The 27,369-nt window shown below is 44.0% G+C and overlaps 1 protein-coding gene across 2 annotated transcripts; it reads left to right on the top strand.

The window, feature by feature from the left end:
- Nucleotides 1-1,997: 1,997 nt before the first annotated feature.
- On the top strand, nucleotides 1,998-27,369 carry LOC6727306 (octopamine receptor Oamb). 2 transcript variants are annotated; one of them, XM_044923188.1, is made up of 7 exons: nucleotides 1,998-2,132; nucleotides 2,841-3,270; nucleotides 10,077-10,510; nucleotides 15,628-15,919; nucleotides 16,059-16,295; nucleotides 17,526-18,048; nucleotides 25,257-27,369. In XM_044923188.1, the coding sequence occupies exons 4-7, from the start codon at nucleotides 15,668-15,670 to the stop codon at nucleotides 26,180-26,182; spliced, it is 1,938 nt and encodes a 645-aa protein (XP_044779123.1). In that variant the 5' UTR covers nucleotides 1,998-2,132; nucleotides 2,841-3,270; nucleotides 10,077-10,510; nucleotides 15,628-15,667; the 3' UTR covers nucleotides 26,183-27,369. The 2 variants fall into 2 exon arrangements, with proteins under 2 accessions (XP_044779123.1, XP_044779124.1); XM_044923189.1 differs by lacking the exon at nucleotides 25,257-27,369 and adding an exon at nucleotides 22,560-23,990.

A 27,369-nucleotide genomic window follows, 5' to 3' on the forward strand; every position in this document is an offset into this window, starting at 1 on the left:
AGCAACAGAGGCTGCGCTCCGCGGATTTATGGCTGCGTGTTGGGGCAACTTGTGCGGACATAAATGGCTGAGTGAATTGCTGCTGGAGTGCGGAAGCCCAAAAGTGGCCACTGAACCCACCAGCCAACGCCAGCAGCCTCGTCAAGTGCTTGGGCCAGGCTGTTGGCATCGCTCCTACTGCTTTTTCTTTATGGCCCGCATAAAAATTCAAGGGGCGGCTGGGCAGAGCCGGCTAAACTGAACTGAACTGAACTCAACTGAAAATGTATAAAAACTTACCAGCTAGGCATTCTTTTCCGGCTCTTGCCGCCGTTGCCTTGTGCGCTCACACGGAAAAGCAGACAAAATGTATCTGTGACAGCGCAGCGCCAGGAGAAATCCAGGATAACCGAGCGAGCGAAGCGAACGAAAGACGACAAACGAATATTTATTACAGGTGTTTGCCTTTGACTGACAGAAGGCGCAATCTGACGCCGGAGCTTAGTTTCGGGCACTTCCCAGTGAGGAACTCTGTAAGCTGCGGGATACCCGGGCTTCCAGCTTTAAGATAGGACCACGTCAGCCCACTCCTTTGTTCGATTCTGCCTGCAAATTGATTTCGCATCTTTTATCTGGCCAGACGATGGAAATTTTGCAAATCCGATTTGGTTGAAGAATGAAATGCGGTGCAGACCCAACCGGAATTCCTGAAAAATCCCGAGCCAAATGCAGGATACAGAAGGGCTAAAAATAACAACAGATTCTGCCGCAGAAATCATTGTGTTTTCTCTTTAGTCTCAAGGTATAAGTTTTAGTCATCGAGGTAAGAAAGTGGAATCTCTGCGACAACAGAAAAAGGAGAAAATCACGAGGTCCTGTGGATTCATCTAGTTATGCAAATCCAAGTTAAACGTGCAGCACGGCATCTGTGTTTTTAGCCAGCTGAGATTTGCAGACCTCCAGCAAACGGAAGCAGGATATAGATAGTTGTAGCAGAACGTCAGCGAAAGGATATAATTACTATGATGGCGGTCATATTGATCACGAGCCCCAAGGACTAATGAGCAGTTGGGAAAGGAAACTGGTCGGCTGTTCAGGACTCGTGATGTGTAATTAATTTTTGGGCAACATCTGTTTATCCTAATTAGAGGCGATACAAACACACACATGCCCATGGAGGGTGGCAGGAGTTGAGGGGTTGGACCCGAGGCGTTCTCTTTTCATTTATCATTATTACTGGGCTAGACCAAACGGGGCCAAAAGGTCAGTGAGATAAAAGTTGGGATGTGAGTCGATTAAACGGGCAGAAATCAAGTGAATAATGGCCGCAACAGCTCTTGCATGGCAAGTGCCCGCCACTTACTCAGCTTTCCAGATTTCAATGGAGCTTCGTAATGAGTTTTGAATAGAGTATTGGCCATGGCGGAATCGTAAGCCAAATACTTTGCGAAAAATCGTAAAAAAAAAATACAAGAACGCAATCAACGCCTCGCAGCTCTAACGGAAAATTGGGCAAATTGAAGTCGACCAACTTTGTCGTAAAATGAAATTGCTAGAAATATCAGCGGATGGTACAATCAGAATAAGGCTGAGCGGATGCCCATCAAAAAAGGGGCAAGTGTGTGTCCTTTTTTCTAGCAGTCCAGCCATCCTTTTGACTGCTCCGAATTTACCAATTTATTATGCGTGGCTTCTTTTATTTGCCATGGCCATCTGGCTGTTTGTCTGGACGAAAGGTTAACAAGCCAGAAAGCGTCGCAAATCAAAGGGAATTTCAAACTGGCTGCAGGCGAATGCAGATTAGGGGAATCAAGGGATTATAATTAATCAGACGTCTTGGCTCCTACAGCAAATATCGCATGCGATTTTATTTCCAAGCGACTGTTGCGCGCTGTTCAAAAACTTCTGCTTTTCTACCGAGCGCTGTTTCTCGTCCCGCTGTTTCCAGTTTTACTGTTCCAGCTTCCAACGTTTCCATCATTCCATTCGTTCCGTAACGAACAATTTCGAACGAATAGTTCGCGCTGAAAATTCAGTTCGTGTTGAAAATTCTGCCGCGTCGGTCGTGCCAATTCGCACGAGCGGAGAAAACTGGCCAGAACTAACGGTTCTTGCCGACGGCACATAACGGTAGCTAACAGTGTTGCGTGGGTGTAAGTGTAAGGAAGCGCTGTGTGGGTGTGTGCACTTGTGCGTGTGTGTGTGAGTTGCCGAAGCGCCGAGTGCGAGTGCTCGTGATCGCGAACAACAGCTGTTTAGCACCATTTTGCGAATTCAGTTCCTGTTGAGTCCTCGATCGAAGCATAAGGATGTTAGCCATACAATTGAAGTTATAATTACAAATGATTGATAACCAAAACTAAAGCTCGAGGCAGCTATGTACGTGCCTTCTGGCCAAAAAAACCGAAATATTAAAATTCGCAATAAGCGCGACGAGCGAGTGAGTGCATTCATAATGAATTCGCGAGTGTGAGACGAGTGTGAATGTGTCTTATGTGATTTAATGGGGTTTTCTTCAGCGCCGTGCTAGTTTCGCCTAATCAAATCGCTCGCTTTCGTTCCGTTTCGTAATTTCGCTCATTAGCAAACAATTTTCCTTGCTGTCGCCGAAACAAACATAGCATTGACAAAGTGCAATTTTCATAATTGTCCCGCTGTGACATTTGCACATATGCAAAAATAAATATTTCTGTTTATAGATGATGTCAGTCAGCAGATCAGAACTGCATTTCCTTCGCCTTTGTGTCTGCTCTGCTTGAGCAATGACAGCAAATAATTGGTTTGCCATAAATTGCCAGTGCAATGTTGCCGTTGCCAATCCATGCAATTAACAAATAAAACATATTTCAATCAAATTCTAGCGCAAACAAACTATTAATTTCACAAAACCCGGCCTAGTCACGCCCAATCGAAAAGATCAACAAACCACCAAGCACTGAAAACTAAGCACTCAAAACTTAGCACTGAAAACTGAGTAGTGAATATCGAAAACCGAATGCTGAGTATGGAGATTTTAGGCAAAATGCGTGCAATTATTCAACGCATGACAACCAATTAATTGGCCAAAGAGAGCGAGAGCACACGAGACCCGCGGCAACAAGTCGATATAGCTATAGCTTTTGAAAATATATAGCTATCTGGTGAGCCGGTTAACGCCAGCAAGTGCATCGGAAAACCAGCAACAAACAAAAACTTGACCGATTTTCCAAGCGATTCGGTGACGGCCTCTCGCTAATCTCGCCCAGAAAACTCAGATCACAAACGCCATCGACATCGCGATGATTTATGCAGGTGAGTCTGCTCAAGTTTATGACACTTTTCGAAGTTAAACTAATTGTAGATATTTTAAGTTTGCATATTTAATTCGAATATCTCAGTAAAACACTTATTTCAACTTCTAGAGGCAATACAAAAATGATATTTTAAAACCATTTGGTAATAAAACTATCATTACTCTGTTTAAAAATATATTCAGTAATAGACTTTTTACTATACCAGTTGCTTTTACTATTTTATAAAATATTATTTACTAGTGGACACAAAAACTCCATTAATAGATTAGAAGTGTTAAGACGTGAACATTGATTTATTAAAACAGTGAAACTCATTATATTAATGCATTTCTTATGCTTGCATTTGTACATTTTGTTTGCTGGTCAGGGGATCTACAAGTTGTATTCGAGATATTTGCACCCAAATAATGAATCGGTACCAGCAGAAACCCCAAAGCAATGTTTGGGCAATGAGATTGGGTATTAGTGCCAAACAGTACTGGCCATAAATCCATAGTCTCAGTTAATTACAAACCCATATCAACATCTCCGAAGGCGACGACGCAATTAGTTTGGGGGGAAAAAGGCGCGCGGCATACAAATTACGAAGCAAAACGGAAAAAATTCGTCAAGTGTTTTGTGCATTTTTGCGGTTTTATTTTATTTCGTTTTTTTTTTATTTTTTTTGCACAGAGCTTAGCACGTGGCTGTTGACCGCCTTTGGTTACAGATTTTTTTTATTCACTTTCGGTAGCCTAATTAACTAAATTGGCTGGCTTGTTGACAATGGAAACCAAAGTGCGACCCATCCAGCACTCGGCAAGAGTTCCTTCGCCCATCTTCCGAGTTTTCCGCCACCAAGTGTGAAGCTTAGCAGACACAAAGGCCAGTTGACAGGTGAAATGGGGGCAAACAATGGAAGTTGTTTTGACAGGGCCACAATGGACCGCCCGGACCAATAACACGGACAGACTGGCCGACGGAAGGACGGGTTGCCAGCCGAACGGCTGGAAAATGTAGTAATAAATTAGGTTTTCAAATGGATCCCCATTTATTTCAACTTTAAGTGTGAAATTCCAGTCAGCCGGACTTTTATTTAATGCCACTCAGACATCCCTATATGCGGCTAAAGTCACGACTCGGAGGCATTAATTAGCCAGCTTTCCCAAACCCGTCGCCTTAACTGATAGTATGCCTAAGTATAAGCGTTCTGAAATAAAGATACTTTAAAATACAACATTTTTATTGTTGTATGCATTTCATCGTGAGTCTCTCATTACTTTATACAGCTACGTCCTTTTTGAGCAGATAAAACGCATTAGCTCACCATCTTGTTCCATCAACTTAAAGCTTTACATTTTACTATCCAATGTACACTTTAAATAAATTCATAGGCCATGTTGCAAATACATAGAATATGAATATACCTAAAATGAATTATTAATTAAGTATAACGAACATAATATTTAATAATGGAATTCCTCATAAAAATAATATAATTTGTTTCGAAAAATGCTACTCTAAATACTGTAGAGACATTCCCATTTTGACCATGGTATTGAAAGCATCTCTAAAACAGTGTCCGTGTGTCCAGCTATAGAAATCTTCACGCCTGGCCAGGCACAGGGAGCTGGAAGCAGGAAGCAGTGCGAAGTGGGAACTGGGAAATGTGAAGTGGCAGCCGAGCTGGACGTAAACATAATTCTGTGCTTTGTGCAGCGCTCTGTAAAGGCATTCAAATTGCTTCCTTGTCCAGCGGGCACAACAATGGCAAGCTACGTGCATAAGCCACCGAAACCTGAGATTCTTTGGCCCAGTCGAACACAAAAGAGCGTCAACATAGAATTGTGCAACCAGCGAAGCAAATGACTTGCCACTCGGCCCGAAATGCAGGGGAAGCCCACACGTACTTGGAAGTAAAGCAAAACGAAATAATATAAAACAAACCAAACCAGTTGAAATATATTAATGGGGCGGGCATGAGATTGTTTTAGGTGTTTGCTTCCACTTTCTGTGTGTGTGTGTGTTGGCATTAAACTTGGCATTAAATAACAATAACCCGGCAATAAAACGAGGCGAAATGTGCAGGAGGTACCCTTTCACTTTCAATTCCCGACTCGCACTTTTTCGAGCGTGTGCTTCTTCGTGCCACTTTGCCGCTTTATTGCGAATTATTCACCTTGCTACCTGCCGCCTGGCTCACGCGTCGTATGCGTAATGGGGCACATGTAGGAACAGACGGGCGACAAGAAAACTGCGGCAAACGCACGATATTGCGTATACGGCGTGTGGGCCCTGATTCTGCCGAAAAATTGAGTCTTTTACATGGAGAGTACGTATCTGTTTAATGTACTTAACACTCAGGGAGCACTTTTTCGCTGCCTCCCTCTTGAAACGCTTTTTTTTACATTTTATTTGGCTTTTCCTAAGACGATTATTGTATTTTTGGCGTTGCTTAGGTGGGTAGCAATCAGAATTCCCAGGGTCAGATCTAGTAAAAGTTTTGATTGACACGCAGTGGCCTGCAAATTAACAGCTCATTGCAATGCAGCCACAAAGTGGGGGCCAAATGAAGCATGAAGGGCCAATGGCCACTGGCCGGAAATGAGTTCACTGCTCGTGGCGAGCTTAGCTCTTGAAAAATCACCTAATTCATTTAAATAAGCAAGAAGGAGTCGACGCCGAAAGCGGGCCAAGTCCATTTACGAAAAAAGGACCTTCCATCCAACTTGGGAAGCCTGAAGTCACCGACTTGGCTTTTATCTGCAGAAGTAGGATGCCTCGTCGTCGTCGTCGTCGAGTCGACAAACTAATTTAAAAATCCACTTGCTAAGCGTTTCCCACCTCCGAGTTCCATGGTCCATCGACCGAAGAGGGCACTCTCTGGGGCCAGGGCTATTTATTTTTTCATTCCCTGCCTTTTATGATGATTTTGCACTGCGTGGAAATAGTAGAGCAAACATTTTAGCCCTCGAGTGTTTAAATATAAAACGGAAATGAGCTTTACTCCAGGTCCTTGGGCTCTTCTACTTGCCATTTTTTTTTTTTGCTTCTCCATTTCGAACGAAACGTGCCAAATGAACTGAGAAGCTAGAGTCTATGGGTTGATTTTAAAAAGCTAATTAATGACTGCAACTTTCTTCGCCAGACACTTTTGAATTAATTGCACACCTCCACGACTCGGAATGGGCCCAATTCCATCCGAGAATCATGCAAAGTGCCAGACACGAGCCATGTTTGGGATTCCAACGCCCAGCAACACTCGAGCAATATCGTAGATAAAGTCGCATTTGCGATTGCATCGCAATCGAATGCAAAATAAAAGTCATTTTTATATTTTGCGTTCTGTGCTGGCAAAGCAATTTATGGATTTGATTTCAATTGTTTTGTCATGTTGATTGGCAGTCCGATTGGGCAACAACTCATAGTTTGGCAGCCAGCAATATATATATCTGTTCGATGTCAAATGGCAGATGAGATGAGTTTCTCATCCGATTGTACACCGCTCGATTCCGCAGCTCTGAGCTCTGACCCCGCCAAGTTGAATCGAACTGAATGCTATTGAAAACCGAATTGATTTCCTGGGTGTGTGTGGTGGCTGTGTAATTAATCTAATTTGCAGCTTGCCTTTGGGGCAGCATTTTGTGTGCTTTTGTGTGTGCCATTACGTGCGTGTTGACAAAAGTCGAGCGTTCATGCCACCACTCAATGAACTCCTGCAGCTGTTCATGCATTCAGCTCACTGGCATTCATTAGTTAATTGATCATGCGTGGCGAAATGTGGATAGATTCGGGCCTTAGACCAGTTCACACACAAACTTTTCAGCCCTTTTTTACTGCAACAGGGCCGTTCTTTTATGACAGCATAAAACAGAAACACAAATTATTTTGCTCATAAAAAAGCAAAGCTGCGCGAAACTAAAATACAAATGTGCAGAACCGACCGACGAACATAATGCGACATAGACAGCCAGAAGCCGACGTAGACCGACATGCCATACCAGGCTTGAAAGGAAAGTTGGATGCACACACATGTGTGTACATATGTACATATGTGTGAGGAAGGTCCTGGTGGCGGACTAGGACGATTCCAGCGAGAGTGTGTGCAAACAGAGAACCAAAGTGCCCAAAGCGTTTTCACAGTCAATTTTGTATGTAAAGGCAAGACAAGACAACGGCTGACATGCTAGTTGGGGAATGGGACTGGGAATGTAGAATGTAGTAGATGGGTATGTGGATGAGGATTGGGTCTGCACATGGAAAGCGGGAAAAGCTGGGTTTGGCTTAGTGTAAATTTTTATATTTCGTTGTGCATGGCACATAAAACCTTTTGTTAGACGAGCTGCATGGGTGTGGGTGGGTTTGTGTACATTTAGGACGGCAATGAGCAGGAACGCCATTAACTACTCAAACACAAATGTGCTACTGAAATCTTTGAAATCTTTTTGCGAAACAATAACCCAGAAGGAACTAAAATTGGATTGCAAGTGGCTTATATTATTTTATAATTCTTACACGTTCACTTTGAAAATACTTCTTAAACATATTTGCGATGAAAGCGCTTTCTTCAGTGCTATTTTTTCAAAATAACCCAATCATTTGTTAATTCAAGTTAAAGAGTAATATTCTTTTTTATTATACCTGAAAATGTCTTTACTGCGCTTATGTTATTCATTGACTTCGGCTGCCAAAAATAAATGTGTAAGTAAATACTCCCGCTGTGTTTGGAATAATCCTATTTAACAAGAACAAACTTAGCATAAAGTAAACATGTCGTTGGCATAAAGAAAATCCCATTCCAGGCTTCGGCTGTTGTATTGCCCACTTTCACCTTAGCAGCAGTACAATAAATAGCCAAAGTGAGGAAAACAAACAAACAAATGACTTTTGACAAAAAGGAAACGCGAGGCGAAGGCAAATGTAATGACACTTAAGTGGCCCTGAATCTCAATCTCTTTGCACTCGAGTGATTTTGCCTTGTCGCACTTGGCAACACAACAAACTTGGTCAACTCAACTAGATGACGTATGTAAATGGTGGCTTTTTCTTTGTATTATATTTACTTTTTCCTGGCTACCATCTACGGCATCGTTATCGAGCTGGACAATCATTAACATTATTACTGGCTAATTCTAAGGTCTGGACATATTAAATTCGTCTTTAATAAGTCTTTACGTGATTTATTCAGGGTGCTCCGCCTTGGTTTGGCTGGTGTTTACCCAGGCTAATGGGATTTATTTTCCACCTCTACTTCCGGGAATCCCCTTTATTTATGCTCCGCACACAAATCCACTTCCACTTCGCTCTATAAGCACCAAATTAACTCTTTCATGTATATTTGCTGGTAAGCCATTTTTTCCGACGTTTTCGTCAGTCGACTAATTAGTTTACCAGGCCACTGAATTGTGTATGCAACGCACAGTTTCGTTGGAAGTCACTCGTTTTCCGGTTAAGGATACAAAGGAGCCTGCACATGACATGGCACATAACCATTTGCGAGTGTGGTGCACATTTCCAGCCAAAACCCGGTGGGTTAATTCAATTTAGCGAACACTAGCATAAGCGGCCATAAATGAGATCAGCCCATTTAAATTTGCATTCATTTTCGCCATTTAATGTGATGGCAAAAAGAGAGAGGTTTTAAAACGAATCGATGGTGTCGTGTCCGTCGGCCGTAAGGCCAATATGAATATATATTTATTAATATGTCCTGGGTGTGGCCAGCTTAAATTGGCCAGGCCTCAAAGAAGCGCCGAATGCTGAATGTCATTAAGAACAAATTATGGTTATTAGCGGACTTCTGGCGAAGTCCTATCCCTGACAATGATTTGACCTTCGCGGGCCGAAAGAAAAAAACGCGTCGAAAATTTAAATGACGCATTCGGCACTATATCCAGATATAAAGATTGGTAGTATTTCGGGAACGTGGTCTCGTTAAAATATGCCCATTAAATATGCGCAAAGGCGCTAGGAGCGACCCATGACTTATTCAATGTTTACAATGCTGTCAGCCGTTCCTTTCAATTCGACTCGGATTCGGTTTGGTTCGCATTGGTTTGGTTTGGTTCGGTTTGGTTCAGTCACCATGGTCAAGGAACACGCTCAAGTTATTAAACATTGATTACCTATCGATTTTATTCTTGTTTTTGTTATTATTCTTGTTTTGTTATTTGAAATTCCCCTGTCAAGTTGACAGCGTGTGAAATGGGAGAAACTGAATATATTCCGGGGAAAAGTGCAAAAGTGGAAGAAATTCCACCGAACTGCCGGAATTAATGACGGGACGAGGCAGCGGAAAAGGCTTTAAGGATTAACAAAGGAGAAACTGCATTCAGCAGGCAGAAGAAGTTGTACCGGCTCAGTCAATCAAAATTAAGTTACTTGTCAGTTTTTGTTGAACAACTTACTTGTTTATTTATTTTCCGCATAACTTTTCAATAGAATGCAGGGCCTGTAAAGTTTTACGGCTGCTGCACAGTGGCTTACAAAAGTTTGCTGCCAGGCAATCAGTAAATTCTGATAGCTTTTGTCAACCCCTGCCCCCTGCTATAAGGCGAGCAAAGCGATTGGATTTATTGATTGCCAATATATTGCCACAATACCTAAGTGGCATCAAGACTTATCATAATCTAAAGTCCTTCTACCGATTTAAACCATCTGACGATTTTAATCTCCGAGCACATAAAGCAATTGACAGTTGAAAATTGCTCTTGATAACTTGCTAAGCTCACACTGCCAACTGGCATCAAGTGTTGACTTGTTGAACGAGACATTGCGTATACGCCGTGTGACTGATAACAACTGTTTTGTGTACTTTTGTTGCAGCTATTTCCTGCAGCTTATGTGCAATATCCTGCGGGACTCGCAAATAACTACCATCAAAATGTTGCTATCGCACTTGTTTGGCATGTAAACCGCGGGTTGTGTAAACAATAGTGTAAGCAGCGACAAAGCACTCCACGATTCGACTATTAGGGGCACATACACTGACACTGTCACCCCGGAACGCAGTTGTTCTGCATGGAGACAACCTGCGGGTGCCGGGGCCCACGAGACGCACAGGAATCCACCAAAGCGACCGCATCGGCATCGGCAAAGGGCTCGCTTTTGGTCCAAAACACGGCCATCATCAGCGGCAGTGGCCACCGGTTGCCAGGAACAACCGCAGCTTCAACATCGCCAGCCACATCAACAACATGGCCATAAAGCAACAGCTCTGTAATTCATGGTTGCAACTACCCAACGAACTGCTGATATTGGTGAGTAAATAAACCTTGAACGTGGCGATTTACATGGGGTGCCAAGTCTCAGTTTGCTTACTTTTTGAACTCGAAGAAGCTTTCCATAACTTTTAAGTACTCAAAAATTTGTATTCCCAATCGAAATAATAATAATTTTTAGATTAAAAAGTTTTCACATTCAGACCGCGGTTCGGGAATTCCCATATAAAATAAAAATTAATGATAATAATTTTAAAAAATCAAATCTTTTTTGTCTTAGAAAATCTGGAGCAGTCAAAGAATTGAAACTGGCTACGTTTTTTTGGACTCTTAGTAAATATTTAAAATTTAGTTAAATTTAGATTTCAGTGAGAGGTCCCTTTTATTTATTTTTAGAAACTTCAAGCATTCGGGGAGCTTTTTTATTTGATGCAAATTCAAGGACTCCCTTTTAAGGTCAGGACTCGTTTTGCTTTTCGTATCTTGATTTCTCTGACAACTTGCACAAACAGCAATCAATCAAACAATTTGCTAGCGACTCTATTTACCCAAAGGACTTGTAAGAAATGGAATGCATGTCGCGCACAATTAGTCAAGCTGCTCGTAGAACTTGTGCTGTGTTAAAAATTTAGTTGGCAACATTTCCTGTTATTATTTCCGTTGCTTCTTGTCGTTGTGGCAAAGTGGCACGCACGTCCTGCCAAACCCCCGTGCGCCTCATCAAGGAGTGGGAGTAGTAGTAGTCTGAGTAGTAGGAGTATGCGGCACGTATGTATACATATGTCCCTTGCAAAGGAACAGTTGACAGTAGTCGTAGGCACGTCCTAGTTGTGTGGCCATAGCTGTGTTGTTGCTGCAGCTGCACAGCAGCTGTCAGTTGCACATTTCGCCGATGCCAGGGCGAATGGTGAATTTGTCCCCAGCCTGCCACATGCACACGCCTAGGAACTCCCACACGAATAGGAACTCCCACACCCCTAGGACCTCCCTTCTACACACCCATGTCCACATGAATGTTGCAATCAACTTTGACATGATGATGTGTGTGCGTCCGACATTGATTATCTTGTTTGTCTGTTTGTGTAGCTGCAGCAGCAGTTACATACCGTTGGCCAAATGAGCGGCAATAAATCGGATGAATATATATGTGCCGCGATGTATCCCCAAGCCGGTGGGACACTTTTATGTGTCTCCGGCAGATGCTCGTAAAGCTACGTGAACATTGCCTCGCAAAACGGTGGGCAAAGTGAAAAAGTGGGGGCTCTGCTAATGGCCCAACTACTTAACATTAACAGCCGGGCGGGCCATTAATTAAATTTTAATTACTTCAAGTAATTCCCACAATAAATCAGCTTTTGCAAACACCCCAGCTAGAGCGCCTAGGACATCTTCCTGACAGGACCTCTCCAGATATCACTTGAGCTCATGCTCAGATCTCGGCCTTCGAACAAAGCCAGCGAACACATCGAGAGGCTTTGGCCTGTCATTTGCATTTGATTTTCAACCAAGTAATTGTATTCGTACAGGGAATTTTCAACGCCTAAGGCCAAAGGCAGCTTGCCCGTGATAGTTGCGAATGTTAAAGTTCAGGCCCCACTGCCTCCATTTGGCCCAATAAAGTGTGTGGCGTTTGGGGGTGCCTCTCTAATTTCTGCGAGCCATTCGCGCGCAATTATCAGAATTAAATTAAAAGTTTCTGCGGGAGCTGTCGTCGGGCAATTGCATTTGGCAGAAATCAGCAAGCGGCAAAATTGTTTTATCTGCGTGGGCGTGGCTGCTTTTGCGGCTGTGTGTAATGGTCCAGTTTCCGGTTTTTGGAATCCGGTTTCCGGTTGTGTGGCAACTGCAAATTGTTGCGAATTTTGCGTTTTAATCCTAATTTAGCTCATTTAGCGGCCGAAACTACGCGTCCAGCTAATTGGCGCCAACTTGATTTTTCGCCACAAATGTCGCGGTTTGTTAGCCCAAATGGCTTATCCGGCTAATGGACTTATTTAATAATCAATTTAATGCGAAAAGAGACGTGATTGAAGCTGATGACAAAGCATTTTCCATGGAAATTTAATTTATTTGAATTCCCTTTCATAACCGATCATTTAGAGTTTACAAATAAACTAACTTAAATATCAACGGACAAAATCCGAATCAAATTGTGCTGTGATTGCCCTGTGACCTAATCAACTTGTTGCAATTCCCCAGGCACCTTGCAATTTATTTCACTGCCAACTTTTCACAAATCTGATTTGATGCAATTTCTCCTGTGGTTTTATTTTCTTTGCTCGGGCTTTTATTTTTCTCTCCAGCTTTGTCACACAAATTGAATTCAGGGTGTTCCATCCTCGTCCTGCAAAAGAATAGTACTTTTATACAAATTCACCTCTTTCCGGGTCATTGTGACTGTAATTTAATATTTACATTGCGATAATGGAATTTTATGCTTAATTTGCATGCATAAGGCCTGTCAGAAACACTGTCTCCATTGTGTTTCCGTGAATATACATTACCATTTGATTGCTGAGGAATGGATAGCTATTATTAAAGTTAGGAAAGTATGAGAAGAACTATTTTACAATGCGACAATTTAAATTTTAATGGGAAATCTTGTGTCACGAAGCAGTTCAGACCAAAAGCTACTTTTACTGTCCAAATTGAAATTACAATTTACAAGAAACCAATCAAATTAAGATATACAAACTGCAAATATACTGAGAAATCCTTCGAGAGAAGTGCTGCTTGAAATTAAAAGACATTTGGAAACTTAATTAGGATTGTGTGCTTTAAAGTGAGTCATTTGCAGAAAATGAATGGGTAAAAGCATTCATATAAGTATGAATGATTCACGGAAAATGTGCTTAAACTTTGTTTACGCCTTTTGACATTTTAATTTCGTCTAAAGAACTCTGCTAACTTTTAATGCTGCGGTAATTAAATTTAATTTGCTTCAAAACGCCACCCCTGAGCTCGTACTCATTAATAATTTCCTCTTTATGTCATCGTCAACTAGGCGTATGCGTAATGGAACAAAAAAATGCAGAGTGCAATCAGCAAGTTGAATCTCATGATACTCTTTCTAAAAATTATGTATTCTTGTTTTAATATGCAGCTCATATTTTACTTTAATTTATTACATCGACGTCTGGTGAAATTACCAGTTTGTTATTCAATTTCCAAAGCAACTCACTTCTCAAGGGTATTCGCAGAAAAGGGAATGCGTATACGCCGCGTGGGTCGCGTGGGTGAAAAGCTTTTACAACTCGGTTTAAATGCCAATTATTTATTGCGCTCGGCAATTTAATGTTGGCAAATTTCGGCGTGCAACTCAATTTGGGCATTTCTCCTTATTAGCTGCCACAAAGCGAATTTCAGCATGCAAATTTTGTGCGCCAAGAAAATGCCATCAACTGCCGTCGAGTTTCATTCAGGAAGGGCTTCCTGCCACATCCCCAGGCCAAAATGCTTTTAAACTTTCCAACTGGCAACAATTTTCGCCGGGCAGGCTCCTCTTTGCCCTTTGCATTTTGTTTGTCATGTGAGTAATTTATGCGGGCCTCGTACACGCACTTCTTGCCCCGGACTGCCAATACTGCGGAATATCCCATATTCCCAAGTTTCTGCCCAATGTGGGGCCAACTTACATTAACCCTTCGTCGCCAACAAAGGTTGGCACTACCTTGAACTTAGCCCGTAATCAATGATTTGCCGGGTATTACTAGCAAATCGATATTGTTTGATATAGTTCGCTTGATTGGAACATTTGGGCGGCGAACACGTTCCCATGGCTCTCGCCTTTTGCGGTGTTCGAAATGGGCTCGAATATGCATTATTAAAGCGCTTTACAAAATATTAAGCTGACCAAAACAGGTGTTCTTTAGCACATGTCCAAATGGCCCGTTGGGAACTTGGCAAACTTCGCACAATTGGTAGCAATGTGCCTCGCTCCAAAAAGGTGGATTAGTCTTGAGGCAAATGTGTACTTTAATCGATTTGTTGCGTGCCGTGAATACCCGGCAATTAGCTGGCCCAAAAACCGACCGAGGGATACCTTCTCGCATTTTTGGGTGCGTGCCTGGCAGGCGTCCGAACCATTAAAGTCAAAAATAATTTCAATTATTGATTGGCACCCCAAACATGCGCGTATATGGAATGCGGCAATGAGCTCGCTTTATGGCAGTTGATTGCTTGTTTACCCGATTTTATAATTGTTCGGGCATTATCAGCTATTTGAGTGCACTCCTCTTCATTCAGTTCCTCCGCAAATAATAGAAAAGTGCTGACAGTGCCAATTCGGCGGCAAATTCATTCATAGATTTCACCCAACACACACTCACGCACACGAACGCATTGCAAACGAGCGTAATTAATTATGGCAATTAAATTGCAATGTGCAACTGCAGCTGAATACCAAGTGAGCAAGATGTGTGTACGGCTTCCATCCGCCGACTCAGAATATATGTGTATCTATATAAATGCCATTCTGTATTATATATCTGCCAGTATTTAATTTTTCATTATTGGCCCAGGTCAGCGTCGCAGAAATCCCAAAGGTTGGGCTTATGTTGTCTTACAAAACAATTAAGCAAATACGCCACCGGCATTGCGGCACATCCTCTTTTATTTTCAGCCCTCCTGCTCATTCTGCCCATCTTTCTGTTCACTTCTGCCTCTAATTGCCCTATTTTTACATTTATGGCTTGGGGCGATTTTTCCTATCCTTGTAATGATACGTTTTTGCAACAGTGTATTTAAAGGGATAGAAAAGCACCTCTTTAATTAAAAAAAATGCGTTTAAATTGAGTACGAAATATTTGAAAAATTCTTTAAATTTCTTATGATAGAGCCTAAGTTAATTGTTTGTGTTTTTCCAATTTCCAATTATTGCCAAGCAATTGGCAAGTGCGGCTCAGTTCACATTGTTCCCAAAATAGAGTAATGCCTTCTGGTCATGTCTAACCCACGCACATTTATATTTCATTTGGGTTTCCTCGTTTAACGACTGCTCCATTCATTTTTGGACTATTTATAGGCCAGCCTTTTCATAAATTAATTAGGCACGCGAGGTCAGGTTGTGGCAGCAATTAGGCGGCCAGTCAAATGTTTTGTTGTGTATCTCTTTTTTTCTAAAATTTCCCCATTTTGTCTGCTGCTGTCTGTTGCAGGTGGTGAACTCAGATACACACCCATCTCAAAAGTACCGCCATGAATGAAACAGAGTGCGAGGATCTCATTAAATCTGTGAAATGGACGGAACCAGCCAATCTGATCTCCCTGGCCGTACTCGAGTTCATCAACGTTCTGGTCATCGGTGGCAACTGCCTCGTGATTGCCGCCGTCTTCTGTTCGAATAAGTTGCGGAGTGTGACGAACTTCTTCATTGTCAACCTGGCTGTAGCCGACCTTCTGGTGGGTTTGGCCGTCCTACCCTTCTCAGCCACTTGGGAGGTCTTCAAGGTAAGTCCAAGTAGTTCAATTTCAATCAAGTATCCACCTTTTTTTAAATGTCTTCAAGAATTATACAATATATAGAAAACAATTATATAATATTAGTAATTCTTTCTTTTTTTAATATCTCAAAATTGTCAACCCTTAGGTTTGGATATTCGGCGATCTCTGGTGCCGCATTTGGCTGGCTGTCGATGTCTGGATGTGCACGGCATCGATCCTGAATCTGTGTGCCATATCACTGGACCGCTATGTGGCGGTCACGCGACCCGTCACCTACCCAAGCATAATGTCCACCAAGAAGGCCAAGTCCTTAATCGCCGGCATTTGGGTACTCTCATTTTTTATTTGCTTTCCGCCGCTAGTCGGCTGGAAGGATCAAAAGGTAAGTTGGGGGCAGCAACTGACCCACAAGTGACCCGATGCGATAAATTAACGGGGTAAATGGGAAACGCGGTTTGTCTCTGCCAACGTTGAAGCCGAAAGGGCCGGCAAAATTGAAAGTCGGTAAACTGTTTTTAGCACGCTCAAGTCAGCCTCATAAAGAACAAAAGCCAGGCCGACAGGCAGGCAGGCGACCGACTGCCAAAAGTTGTTTCTATAGCCCCAAAACTGAGGACCATTCTGTCATTGACACCATTTTGGGGTTGGCAGCAGTGGTTTCTCAACCACATCGACAATGGAAGCGACACTGGCTGGTGCTGAAGACTGCAATCCGGCTCATTTGTGCCAAAATTACCGTAAAACAAGACACGAATTTCGTCCTTTCCGAGGAAAGGACTTGCTTCTAATTTCGTCCCCTTTTCTGTGGACATTATTTGACATTATTCTTACGCAACGACACTGATAATGATGTGTTACACATGCCGCAACAAAATTGCCAACAAGCCGGGGAGCACAATTTATGGGCACCCCAGTCACTGGGTAATCAGATCGGGCAGGATACACGACTACTCGCCTTTTGGCCCTGCTCCAGTTTATGGTCCTGTCTTTTGGTTGTACTACTGCTTGTATTTGCCCAGCCAGACACATAAATCCAGTTTGCATCAAGGTGCCGATGATGTGATGGCTTCTCCATAGCGGCACATGCGAAAATGTATCCTTTCGAAGGACATTCCATACCATTCAACTCAACTGAATTCAATTCAATTCGATGTGATTCACAACTGCAGTGGCTGAGTGCAGTTGAATGGGCCACGTTTGAATGGCTGGCATTCAGCCCGCTGCCAGGATGAAACCCGGTTAGCGAGTCGAGGCTGTTGGCATCGATTATTATTACGGCGGATAGTCAGGATGCGATGGGTTGGGCAACATGCCCTGATTCTCATTCCCTGATGGCCCAACATGCTCTCACATACAGCTCGCGGCATTTATTTCGCCGCTCTGTTGGCTTTTTGTTAACGCCACCTTTAGCCACGAGTAATATTTATGCGCAACACGTCGGCGAATATCTCTGGCAATATAACCCGCTTTAAGTTGCATTTTTATTGGCTTCTTGGCGCCGTGAAGAGGGTGCCCGGACGAGGGTGGAATTTTAATGTGGTCCTCCGAATATCAAGTGTCATCTCATGATCCCATATCCCTCTACTCTACTGTACTCTACTCTTCATTCTAGGCGGTTATACAGCCGACCTATCCAAAGGGAAACCATACGCTTTACTACACCACCACGATGTCAAGCTCGGAGGATGGTCAACTAGGGTTAGATAGCATTAAGGACCAGGGCGAGGCCTCCTTGCCTCCATCCCCGCCGCATATCGGCAACGGCAACGCCTACAATCCCTACGATCCCGATTTCGCCCCCATCGATGGATCCGCGGAGATTCGGATTGCGGCCATTGACTCGACCAGTACTTCAACAACCGCAACCAGCACGACGACAGCGACCAGCTCGAGTACCACGGAAACGGAAATGGACCTCGATCTGCTGAACGCACCGCCGCAGAACAGACCCCAGACCATTTCCGGCAGCTGTCCGTGGAAGTGCGAGCTGACCAACGATCGGGGTTACGTCCTGTACTCCGCCCTGGGCTCCTTCTACATACCCATGTTCGTGATGCTCTTCTTCTACTGGCGCATCTACCGGGCTGCCGTGAGAACCACGAGGGCCATTAACCAGGGCTTCAAGACCACCAAGGGTAAGTCACATCCGTAGTTAACTGACCCAGCAACCACAACCACCAGCTCATTTGGACACGATTTGTTTGAACCTTGTCACCATCCGTTTGGTTTAACGTGTGCGTAGCTAACAGTTTGGTTTTGTACTCATCACTCTCTATATATACATATATATATATATATATTTGTTTACTTACCAAATAAGTAACGTAATCACGTAGCTAGTTCCTTTTATTCAAGCTTTAATATCGATTGCTAAACAGTTTAAAATCTCTCGACGTGTAGTCAATAGTGTGACGTCCCGTTTGTCCCGTTTTATTTTGGTTATCCTACCGAAAAGTGTACAGATTCACACACTGAGCATTCCAGACACCCCCACAGAACCACCCACTCGACCTTGTCCTCGTCCCCTGAATAACCGTCACCCGAAGAGCATAAATTGTCGGGGAGTATATAACAACTTACACGGCGGAAATGTATAAATCGATGGCGCTAAAAAGAGTACCACTAAATTTACATTCATAAATAACTTCACGCACACATCCAAACATTTATATATACATATGTCGGCATTTTGTTTTTGTGTTTTGCACATAAATAAACATGATAAATAACCTGGAAATGAGTAAATTTATAAGTATACATATGCATATACACTTAGTGAAAGCCCAGGCATTACAAAGTCAACCCCTTAAAACCAATTGAAAATAGAGTTCTCATTTTTATGTAAGCAAAGAGAGGAAAATACATTTTAAATAAACAAATATCTCTGTAAAGCACGGAGCAAATTAAAATCCTTGTAATTTAAATCCCCCTAACTATATTCAAATGAATGTGATAATAACTTAGAACCAGAAAGTCCTAACTCATAAATATTAATTAGCCTAGTTTACCCAACTAAGTGAACATATAGATGCGTATGATTAACAAGCGCTCCAACTTTAAGTTGTGAATAACCCGCTATGAACCTGAAGTACCCAATTGGCTTAACCAATTATAGAATTACATAACTCCTTTCGAGTTCCAATCAATCCTTAAGACCCGGAATCAACGTCCTGCACATGTCCCATTACTTTTAAATTACAGCATAATATAAATCACATGCTCAAAGAAGAAGTCACGCATCATAATTAGCATTATATTCCAAGTTGGGCAAAAACAAGAAATCGATGAACGCTGAGGGAGCACATCAAACAAATCGGCTTAGATAAAATTGAGGTTGGGATTAAATAGGAGCGGGATTCCAGCCAGAAAATGGCAGACATGAAAGCGACCCATCGGCTAAGACGAAATAAAATATAATATGTCTTCCCTGTTAGCATGTTCTGTTTGCAATTTTCTATTTTCTTAGGTTTTTGTCGTTTCAGGCCTCACTGGTCCCCAAAGACTCTGTGGTGGCGATAATCCCCGGGAGCAGATTCTGTTTGAAGTCGGGAGCGCCCATTAGACTGGCACTGGGTGTTTATTTTAATATGTGGCCCATTACTTGGCCAGGGCCACAGCGCACTTTCTTCCGCGTGATCAGCTCATTGGGCACACTTCTCGGATATATTATGTCCCATTCTATCCTTAGCACGCATTCGCTGATAATCTGCCGTAACTAAGTCAACCGACCGACCGACTGACTTCAGCGGGAAAATCAATAGCCAACCTTCGTGCCAGTGCAAATCAGTGCTCCCCGCTAATTTATGGGCCCCACAAATCCTGCAGCTCGGCGATGTACGAGTATGCTACGAAATTGCATTTTAAAAGTGATTGCATACTTTGGGGCGCTGACTGCCGCCATATTGGAGTTCAGTCGCTTTTCAAAAAACGGAAGCGGATAGTGCATTTCGGTGCCACCAGCTTAAGACCACTGCTCTTGTCGACATTCTTGCTCCCGTTGCCTTGGCAGTTGTTATTGTTTTGGCACTGTCGTGTCGTTAGTTGGCGCCATTTTGAGCACAAAGCCCAGATTTGCCAGCAGCCCACACAGACACTCACACCCACCCGTTCTCTCACCAACACTGGCGAGAATCGTCGTGTAGCAGCCTTGAAATATGCTTTGTCTCCTCGCAAACAAACACACACACACACTTGGAGGCGGCTAAAGAGAGATGTTTACCCACACACCCACACGCGGGGCAGCTCGTTATAGTTTATGTGGATACACCGCCAGAAAATATAACTTAAACACATATTTCAATTTTACTTGTTTAGCGAAAGAAATTTATTTTTATTAAGTTTATGCCTTATCCTTTAATTATAGTTAAATTGTTTTAAGCCATTTGATGATTTCAAGACAAGTCTGACATTTATTTAATATATAAAATATATAATATATACACATAATATTAATTTAAAAGACTTCTCTTCTATTTTTCCTTTCATTACTTGTTCTATCAATCGAAAATTTCAATTTAAAATATTCCTTGAAAGAACTTCCCATCAGCGCGTCCACTCCCATTATTTTGAGCCCCATATGAACATGGGCCACTTTGCTGTGCGTGCACAACGTCGGAAATCGCTCCGTGACACAATGCGGGTGGTGCTGATGCTTTTTGTCCGGGTTTCTCTATTCTCTATTATTTTTGGTGGTAGGTGTGCCATCCGGCCCACGCGCCTTTCTCGTTTTTCGTGGCTTTTGAAGGTAATCAAGTTTCAAGTTCAAAACTTGCCGCGGTTCACGGCGCCGACCACGAGGAGGAGGTCACTGTTATTGTTAGGCCTTAGAAATTTCAGAAGTGTGACCCTGGCCCCGTGTCAAGAGCAGAACGAAACGGAAAGGATCCGGCAACTTTCGTGCGAGCTGCCCCTGGCAGCCAGGCTCAACTTGAGCCGAGTCCTGGGCCTTGACTTGCAGCCACACTTGTCTTCTGTCCCGGCCAGGACATCGTCCAAAGGTCAAAGGCTGGCGACAGTGCTCGTAGCATGCAAGTCCGCGTATAATAACAACTGGCGGCGGACAAATCAATTCTGGCCAATTACCCCGCGGCACTCAGACGCTTAATTATTATTAAATGCCATTCAATTAAAGGCCACACAAAGACCCGCAAAAATGTTGCGAGTGAATTGTAAATGCTGAATTAATGCACGAAAACTACAGCTCTCGTTGAAATGGAAATGGTCGAATGCGACCCAGCATTTCAATGTACATTTATGTGCAGGGATTATACTTAGTGGCGGGCGAAAGTTATACATTTATTTAAATCAGCAGCGCCGCAGGATGCGAAACATCCCGAGGCTCGGACAGGGTCCTTGGAAATATAAAGGCTTTCGCCGGGATTGCGCCTGCACATCCTGGCATATTTACATACATTAGGATATTTCGTTGTATATTTGTATACAAATTGTTTGTTTAACTTTTATTTTTTGGAAGAGAGGAGGGACAAAGTGGGGAAAACAAAATCAATAGTGTATCCCTTTTTATTTACCGAATCCTGCATATGCTGGGTTTCTTGTTTGTACACATTTCCTTTTACCCACTTCGTTTATTCATAGGCGAACCATATTTGCTCTCAATAGGTTTAATATGGTTTATGCAAATAAAAATGCGGCATGCTTCGTTTTAAATTGAGATAACTCTGGGTACACGTGTATCCGCATCTGGACCAATATTTATTCAGTTCACAACTTGGCAATGATAGCCCATAACAAATGGGCTGGTCCATTTTGCCTAATTACGTTGGGCAGTTTTTGAAAAATTGACAATTGAGAAATTGGTTTGTTTCCTCCTCTCCTATTTTTCATTCATATCCATGGAGTATAGCATTTCAGTTCCCTTTTCAGTGTGCTTAGATACCAACCAACCACCCCTTCCGACCAATCCCACATAGAGTAATAAATAAAATTAGGCTAATAAAGCCATTCCCAGAGGGTGAATAGCTCGAAACGATAAAGAAAAAACAGACCCTACAAATAAACCACAATAAATTAAACGACTTGTTTATAACAATTAATTACCGAAAATATTTTGCATTTACAACTGATGTGATCAATATCCATAAAACCCAAGTCCCCTGTTCAATGCCTGGTCCTAGATAAATTTAAATCGAAAAAACCAAAACAAAAACACTTAAAAATCTCCAATATTTGTACGTTTTCATGAACTAGATTTTTATAATGGAATGAGTCCCTTTTCTCTCTATGAATAATATGTTTGTATTTACAAAAGTAGAGCAGCATTTTATTATACTCAACTAGTCGTAAGTTTTTACCACCATTAAACATATCTCAATGTAACAGTTTGTAGTTAGTTAACCGCTCTTCGTGAAGTGTCAGTCAACAAATTTAATTTACCTTACTCAAGGAGAAATGTATCTTGCATCTACTTAAACGATTGTATCTAACTCAAACACCTCGAACCAACAGCCAACAGCAGCCACAGATCGTCCATCTAACCACATGTCCATGTACAATACAAGCTGAATGTCCAACATCCATGTCACACACTCACACTCAGTCCAAAGAAACCACCAAACCCACCGAAATTAATCCATGAGAGGTCACCGCGATGCAAACTCCGCCAAATTGCACCACTCACTAATTGCAGGCAGTCCCCGCGAGTCGGGCAACAATCGAGTGGACGAGTCCCAGCTCATATTGCGCATCCACCGAGGACGACCTTGCTCCACCCCCCAGCGCACACCTCTCTCGGTGCACTCAATGTCCTCGACTCTCAGCGTGAACAGCAACGGAGGCGGGGGTGGAGCCGTGGCCTCGGGACTGGGTGCCTCCACCGAGGATCACCTTCAGGGAGGCGCCCCCAAGCGGGCCACTTCGATGCGCGTCTGCCGCCAGCGACACGAGAAGGTGGCCATCAAGGTGTCCTTTCCCTCCTCCGAGAATGTCCTCGACGCAGGACAGCAGCCACAGGCGTCGCCACACTACGCGGTAATCAGCAGCGCCAACGGACGACGTGCCTCCTTCAAGACGAGCCTCTTCGACATTGGCGAGACCACCTTTAATTTGGACGCAGCTGCGTCCGGTCCCGGAGACCTAGAGACCGGACTCTCGACCACCTCGCTGTCGGCCAAGAAGCGGGCAGGCAAGCGCAGCGCCAAGTTCCAGGTGAAGCGCTTTCGAATGGAGACCAAGGCAGCCAAGACGCTGGCCATCATTGTGGGCGGCTTCATCGTGTGCTGGCTGCCCTTCTTCACGATGTATCTGATCCGGGCCTTCTGCGACCACTGCATACAGCCGACGGTCTTCTCGGTGCTCTTCTGGCTGGGCTACTGCAACTCGGCCATCAATCCGATGATCTATGCGCTCTTCTCGAATGAGTTTCGCATCGCCTTCAAGCGGATAGTGTGCAGATGCGTCTGCACCCGCAGTGGATTCCGGGCGTCGGAGAATTTCCAGATGATAGCGGCGCGTGCCCTGATGGCACCGGCAACATTCCACAAGACCATATCCGGATGCTCGGACGACGGCGAGGGCGTGGACTTCAGCTGACTAATCGGCAGCTATGAGCCGAGTCCGCTGCAAAGGAGCTCCTCCCTGCCGCAGGAGGCGGAGTGCTCCGCATCCGTGTCGGGATCGGGACGGCGAATCCGGCGGGGAGGATTCTGCAAGGGACGCGTCCTCTAATGCATTTTGCTCTTTTGATACTTTTGTAAGCTCCGCCAGACGCAGAGGCAGACGCAGTGCATCCCACTTCTCAAAACTGTCAGTATTCGCATTGAACGACGTTGTAACTGTATGGCAATAATTTTCATGTATTTACCTAGACCTAAGGCTACGTTTAACTATATAGTAATATACCTACCACATGAGATACAGATACAGCATTATGAGATACGTAGATTAGACTTAAGCAGACCATTGTTTTCAGTTCCGATGTGTATGTACATGTATTAGTCGCTGAGGACACTCATTCGCATAAGTTAATCCAGATATTATATATTGAATGTATATGTATGTGTGTATCGCAGCAGGGTAAGTCGGCTGCGTTTTCAATAAAAGTAAAATCGAACAAAACAAAGCGAAAACCAATCAGAGTAAGCACAAAAGATAAAAACAAGTGCCGACCACGAAGACAGAAATTGGCAAATACCAACGGGCAACTCACAGGTATTGGTTGACATAAGGTCAACATTCCGTGGCATGAAACAAGTACAACAAAACAAGCCTAGCCAAACCGACAATCTTATACCCTTTCAGTTGCTAAGTTTCTTTTTTTTTTTGGGATATATATAGGTCACGATAAACTAGCTATACTAACTTTAGTTTTCCACCTCATTGAAAAATTGAACCCGGGAACGTCTTAGTCCCGGACAAAGTTGGAAGTTTAATTTTGTTTGTCGGACACCTTGATTTTCTAAACATTTTTGCCAAGCTTTATATTAAAGTAGCAAACAAATAATTATCCTTATCAGCCAGAAAATTAAAATTCTGGAGAAGTAACATCAACTTCCGAGAATCCCTGCTCATCCCAACTAAAGTTGTTTACTTCATTGTTGGATTTTCGAATCCCCCTTAATAGCAATCCAATTGAATGGGACTTTCTTTGCCGGTCACTCCCACTCAAGTTGGCTGCCTCCAATCCGCATGGTCTACTGCCCATCCGAGTGTCCATAAACTTGGAGCAGACTTAAAGCCCTCGAGTGTTTCTTTGACAATAAGCCAGCTTTTAATGCCGCAAACGGAGACGCAACAGTGCCAGTAATGGCCTGGCTGAAATATTGCATTATTGCGCCGATTATTCATTACTCGTCGCGGGTTGAGTGGAGCCGAGTAATGAAAATGTATTCAGCAGTTAAACGTGCGTATGAGTAATAAATGCAAAGCAAGGCGGAGGCAGTCAACATATGCGCCGGATGAGCGAGCGGGAAAGCAAGAAAGCGAGGATTATGCAAATGGTTGTGTTAATGAAATAAAGTTCGCTTTGAAGGCGGCTTAAAGGCGACTACACTCCATGCCAAGAACATACAGATTGGTGGCGGGTAGTGGAGGGGGAGAAACACCGAAACGAGGACTACGACAACGTCGAGTGCTTGTCGCGTTTATGGCGCAACATTTGCATAATTACGCGTTTAATTTGCTAAAGTGCAGGCAGGCTGGCGAGCTCTTTTCCAGTGGGCCAAAAGCCGTGAAGTTGGCAACGAATTCCGAGCGCGTGCACCAGGGCGTATGAGCGATATTCAACAGGAGTGGGAGAGATGGGCAGGGGAATGGGAGCCAATATTCAACACCGCCGAAATGTAATACTGCGTGTACTGATATGTTCTTTGCCTTCCTCCTTGACCAGGTTCCAAGGGCATCGGTTCGCGCTTCGAGGAGCAACGCCTCACATTGCGCATCCATCGAGGACGAGGATCCAACCAGCAGGACTCTATGCACAGCAACGGGAGCACCCAGAGCACCACCACCACACTAGGCACCCCCTCCCCGGAGAGATTGTCCAAGTACGCCACCAGGCGACTGCACCACCACGACAAGATCAAGATCTCGGTGTCCTACCCCTCCAGCGAAAACATCAGCGAGCTTGCCGGACACGGGGAGGTGGGTCACGAGCGGCGGCAATCGGGGAACGCACTGTTCGCCGTCCACTACAACGGCACCAATGGGCGGGAGTCCACGGAATCGCAGCTCTACCGACAGCAGCAGCAGCACGGCGTGGCCAGCTCATGCTACCTGCAGGTGGGCAAGGGTCTGCCGGAGTTGGGCAGGCGGCAGAGCAATACCAGCGAGGCTGGAGGATCGGGACACTCGCGTCCGGCCAACAAGAAGATGGGCAGGCGCAACATCAAGGCGCAGGTGAAGCGCTTCCGCATGGAGACCAAGGCGGCCAAAACACTGGCCATCATCGTGGGCATGTTCATCTTCTGCTGGTGCCCCTTCTTCACCATGTACATCATCCGGCCGTTCTGCCAGGACTGCGTCGATCCGCTCCTCTTTTCGGTGCTCTTTTGGCTTGGCTACTGCAACTCCGCCGTGAACCCCATGATCTACGCCCTGTTCTCAAAGGACTTCCGTTTCGCCTTCAAGCGGATTATCTGCAGGTGCTTCTGCTCCCGCCAGTCCGTCTCCCTGAAGAGCTCCCGCCGCGGATCTGACATGTCGGCCATTCGGATTCGAGCCCGAACGCCCAGCATAACGCCCAGTGCTGCGGCCCACAGTTTCGGAGACGAGAGTGAGCTGCACCATTCCGAGATGAGCAACGACCCCAGGTGACGATCGTTTGGGCCCAGCTCGAGCTCGCAAAGCAGCTTGGGCGGGTTACGCAAGACGAGCCTCAAGGTGCCCGTCTACGAAATTTGCCATCCGCTGGTCATGGAGACGGCCTGCTACTCGTATGTGGAGGCCACCAGCGATGGATCCGCCTCCTGCTCCGTTGGCGGTGGCAATGGAGTTGGAGGCGGAGGTGGCGCACCGAAGCGAACGCAGTTGTAGCCGCGGGAGTTAATGGCGCTGCGTGGAACGGGAACGGGGGTGATCCCCTTGCCCGGAGGCCAGCGACCAAGGCGCGTGGTTCGCATCGAGTATAGCGATGCAAGGGTCTAGGATTTGCCAGCTGAGATGGCTAGACTGAGGAAGCAATAGAAGGTAAAGACTGCTTTTTCCGAAACTAGTTTCGTGTTCAAAATAATTCATAATTTAGATGCAAACTGTAAAAATGTAAAATTTAAATGTAATAATTTATTTGGCCTGGATATAATGCAAAAATTCATTTTAAAAAAGATTTAAAGTACATCATGCAAATATGACCAAGAAATTTAAAAAAATATCTACCGAAATCAAATTTCTCTGCAAGCATTTAATTTAAATTTTCAAAGCGTCATTTTCCTCAGTGCAGAACTCAGGCAGCTTAACCGACAGCTGAGACAATCCTTTGACATGAAAGGAGGCCGTAAGGATAGAAAGCAACCGCTCCTCCTGCGGATTTGGCCTAGCTTTGAGCAAGAGCCTCCGTAAGCCAACCATTGTATATTGTACATAGAGAGCAGGTGAAGTGTGCATCGACTTATATTCCTAGCCTAGGATGGCCAAGTGGCGGTTTGATGTGTGTATATATAGTCTAGCTAGGATATCACTGGCGTTTGAGAGTTGTACCTTTTAACTTCCGCATGAATATTGATATCTGGTTGTTACCACTAAGCAGAAACCAAATGTTGCTAAGCGCAAATAAAAAACATTACCCAGTGCTAAACTAGTAAAGTGTTAATGTTGTGCTCTTGGCCCGAGGAGATTATTCCGAGATATATCTGTGTCCTGAATACATGTTAAATGCAATATGCAATAAACGAACCCTTTGCCTAACAACCCAATGTATGCATATATACTATAACAATATACGTTCCTCCAGTTAAACGTTATGTGTGCTACAAATAAAGGAAGTTTTATTTATTCGGCAACCTTAA

This window comes from Drosophila simulans, chromosome 3R, assembly GCF_016746395.2.
Source record: "Drosophila simulans strain w501 chromosome 3R, Prin_Dsim_3.1, whole genome shotgun sequence".
In the NCBI taxonomy this organism is placed as follows: Eukaryota; Metazoa; Arthropoda; class Insecta; order Diptera; family Drosophilidae; genus Drosophila; species Drosophila simulans.

Excerpts from the sequence above, each read along its gene's own strand:
- LOC6727306 (XM_044923188.1), top strand. The coding sequence starts at position 15,668 with ATGAATGAAACAGAGTGCGAGGATCTCATTAAATCTGTGAAATGGACG. Across the intron at positions 15,920-16,058 it reads CCACTTGGGAGGTCTTCAAG|GTTTGGATATTCGGCGATCT; the intron begins GTAAGTCCAAGT and ends GTCAACCCTTAG. Across the intron at positions 18,049-25,256 it reads GGGCTTCAAGACCACCAAGG|GTTCCAAGGGCATCGGTTCG; the intron begins GTAAGTCACATC and ends CTCCTTGACCAG.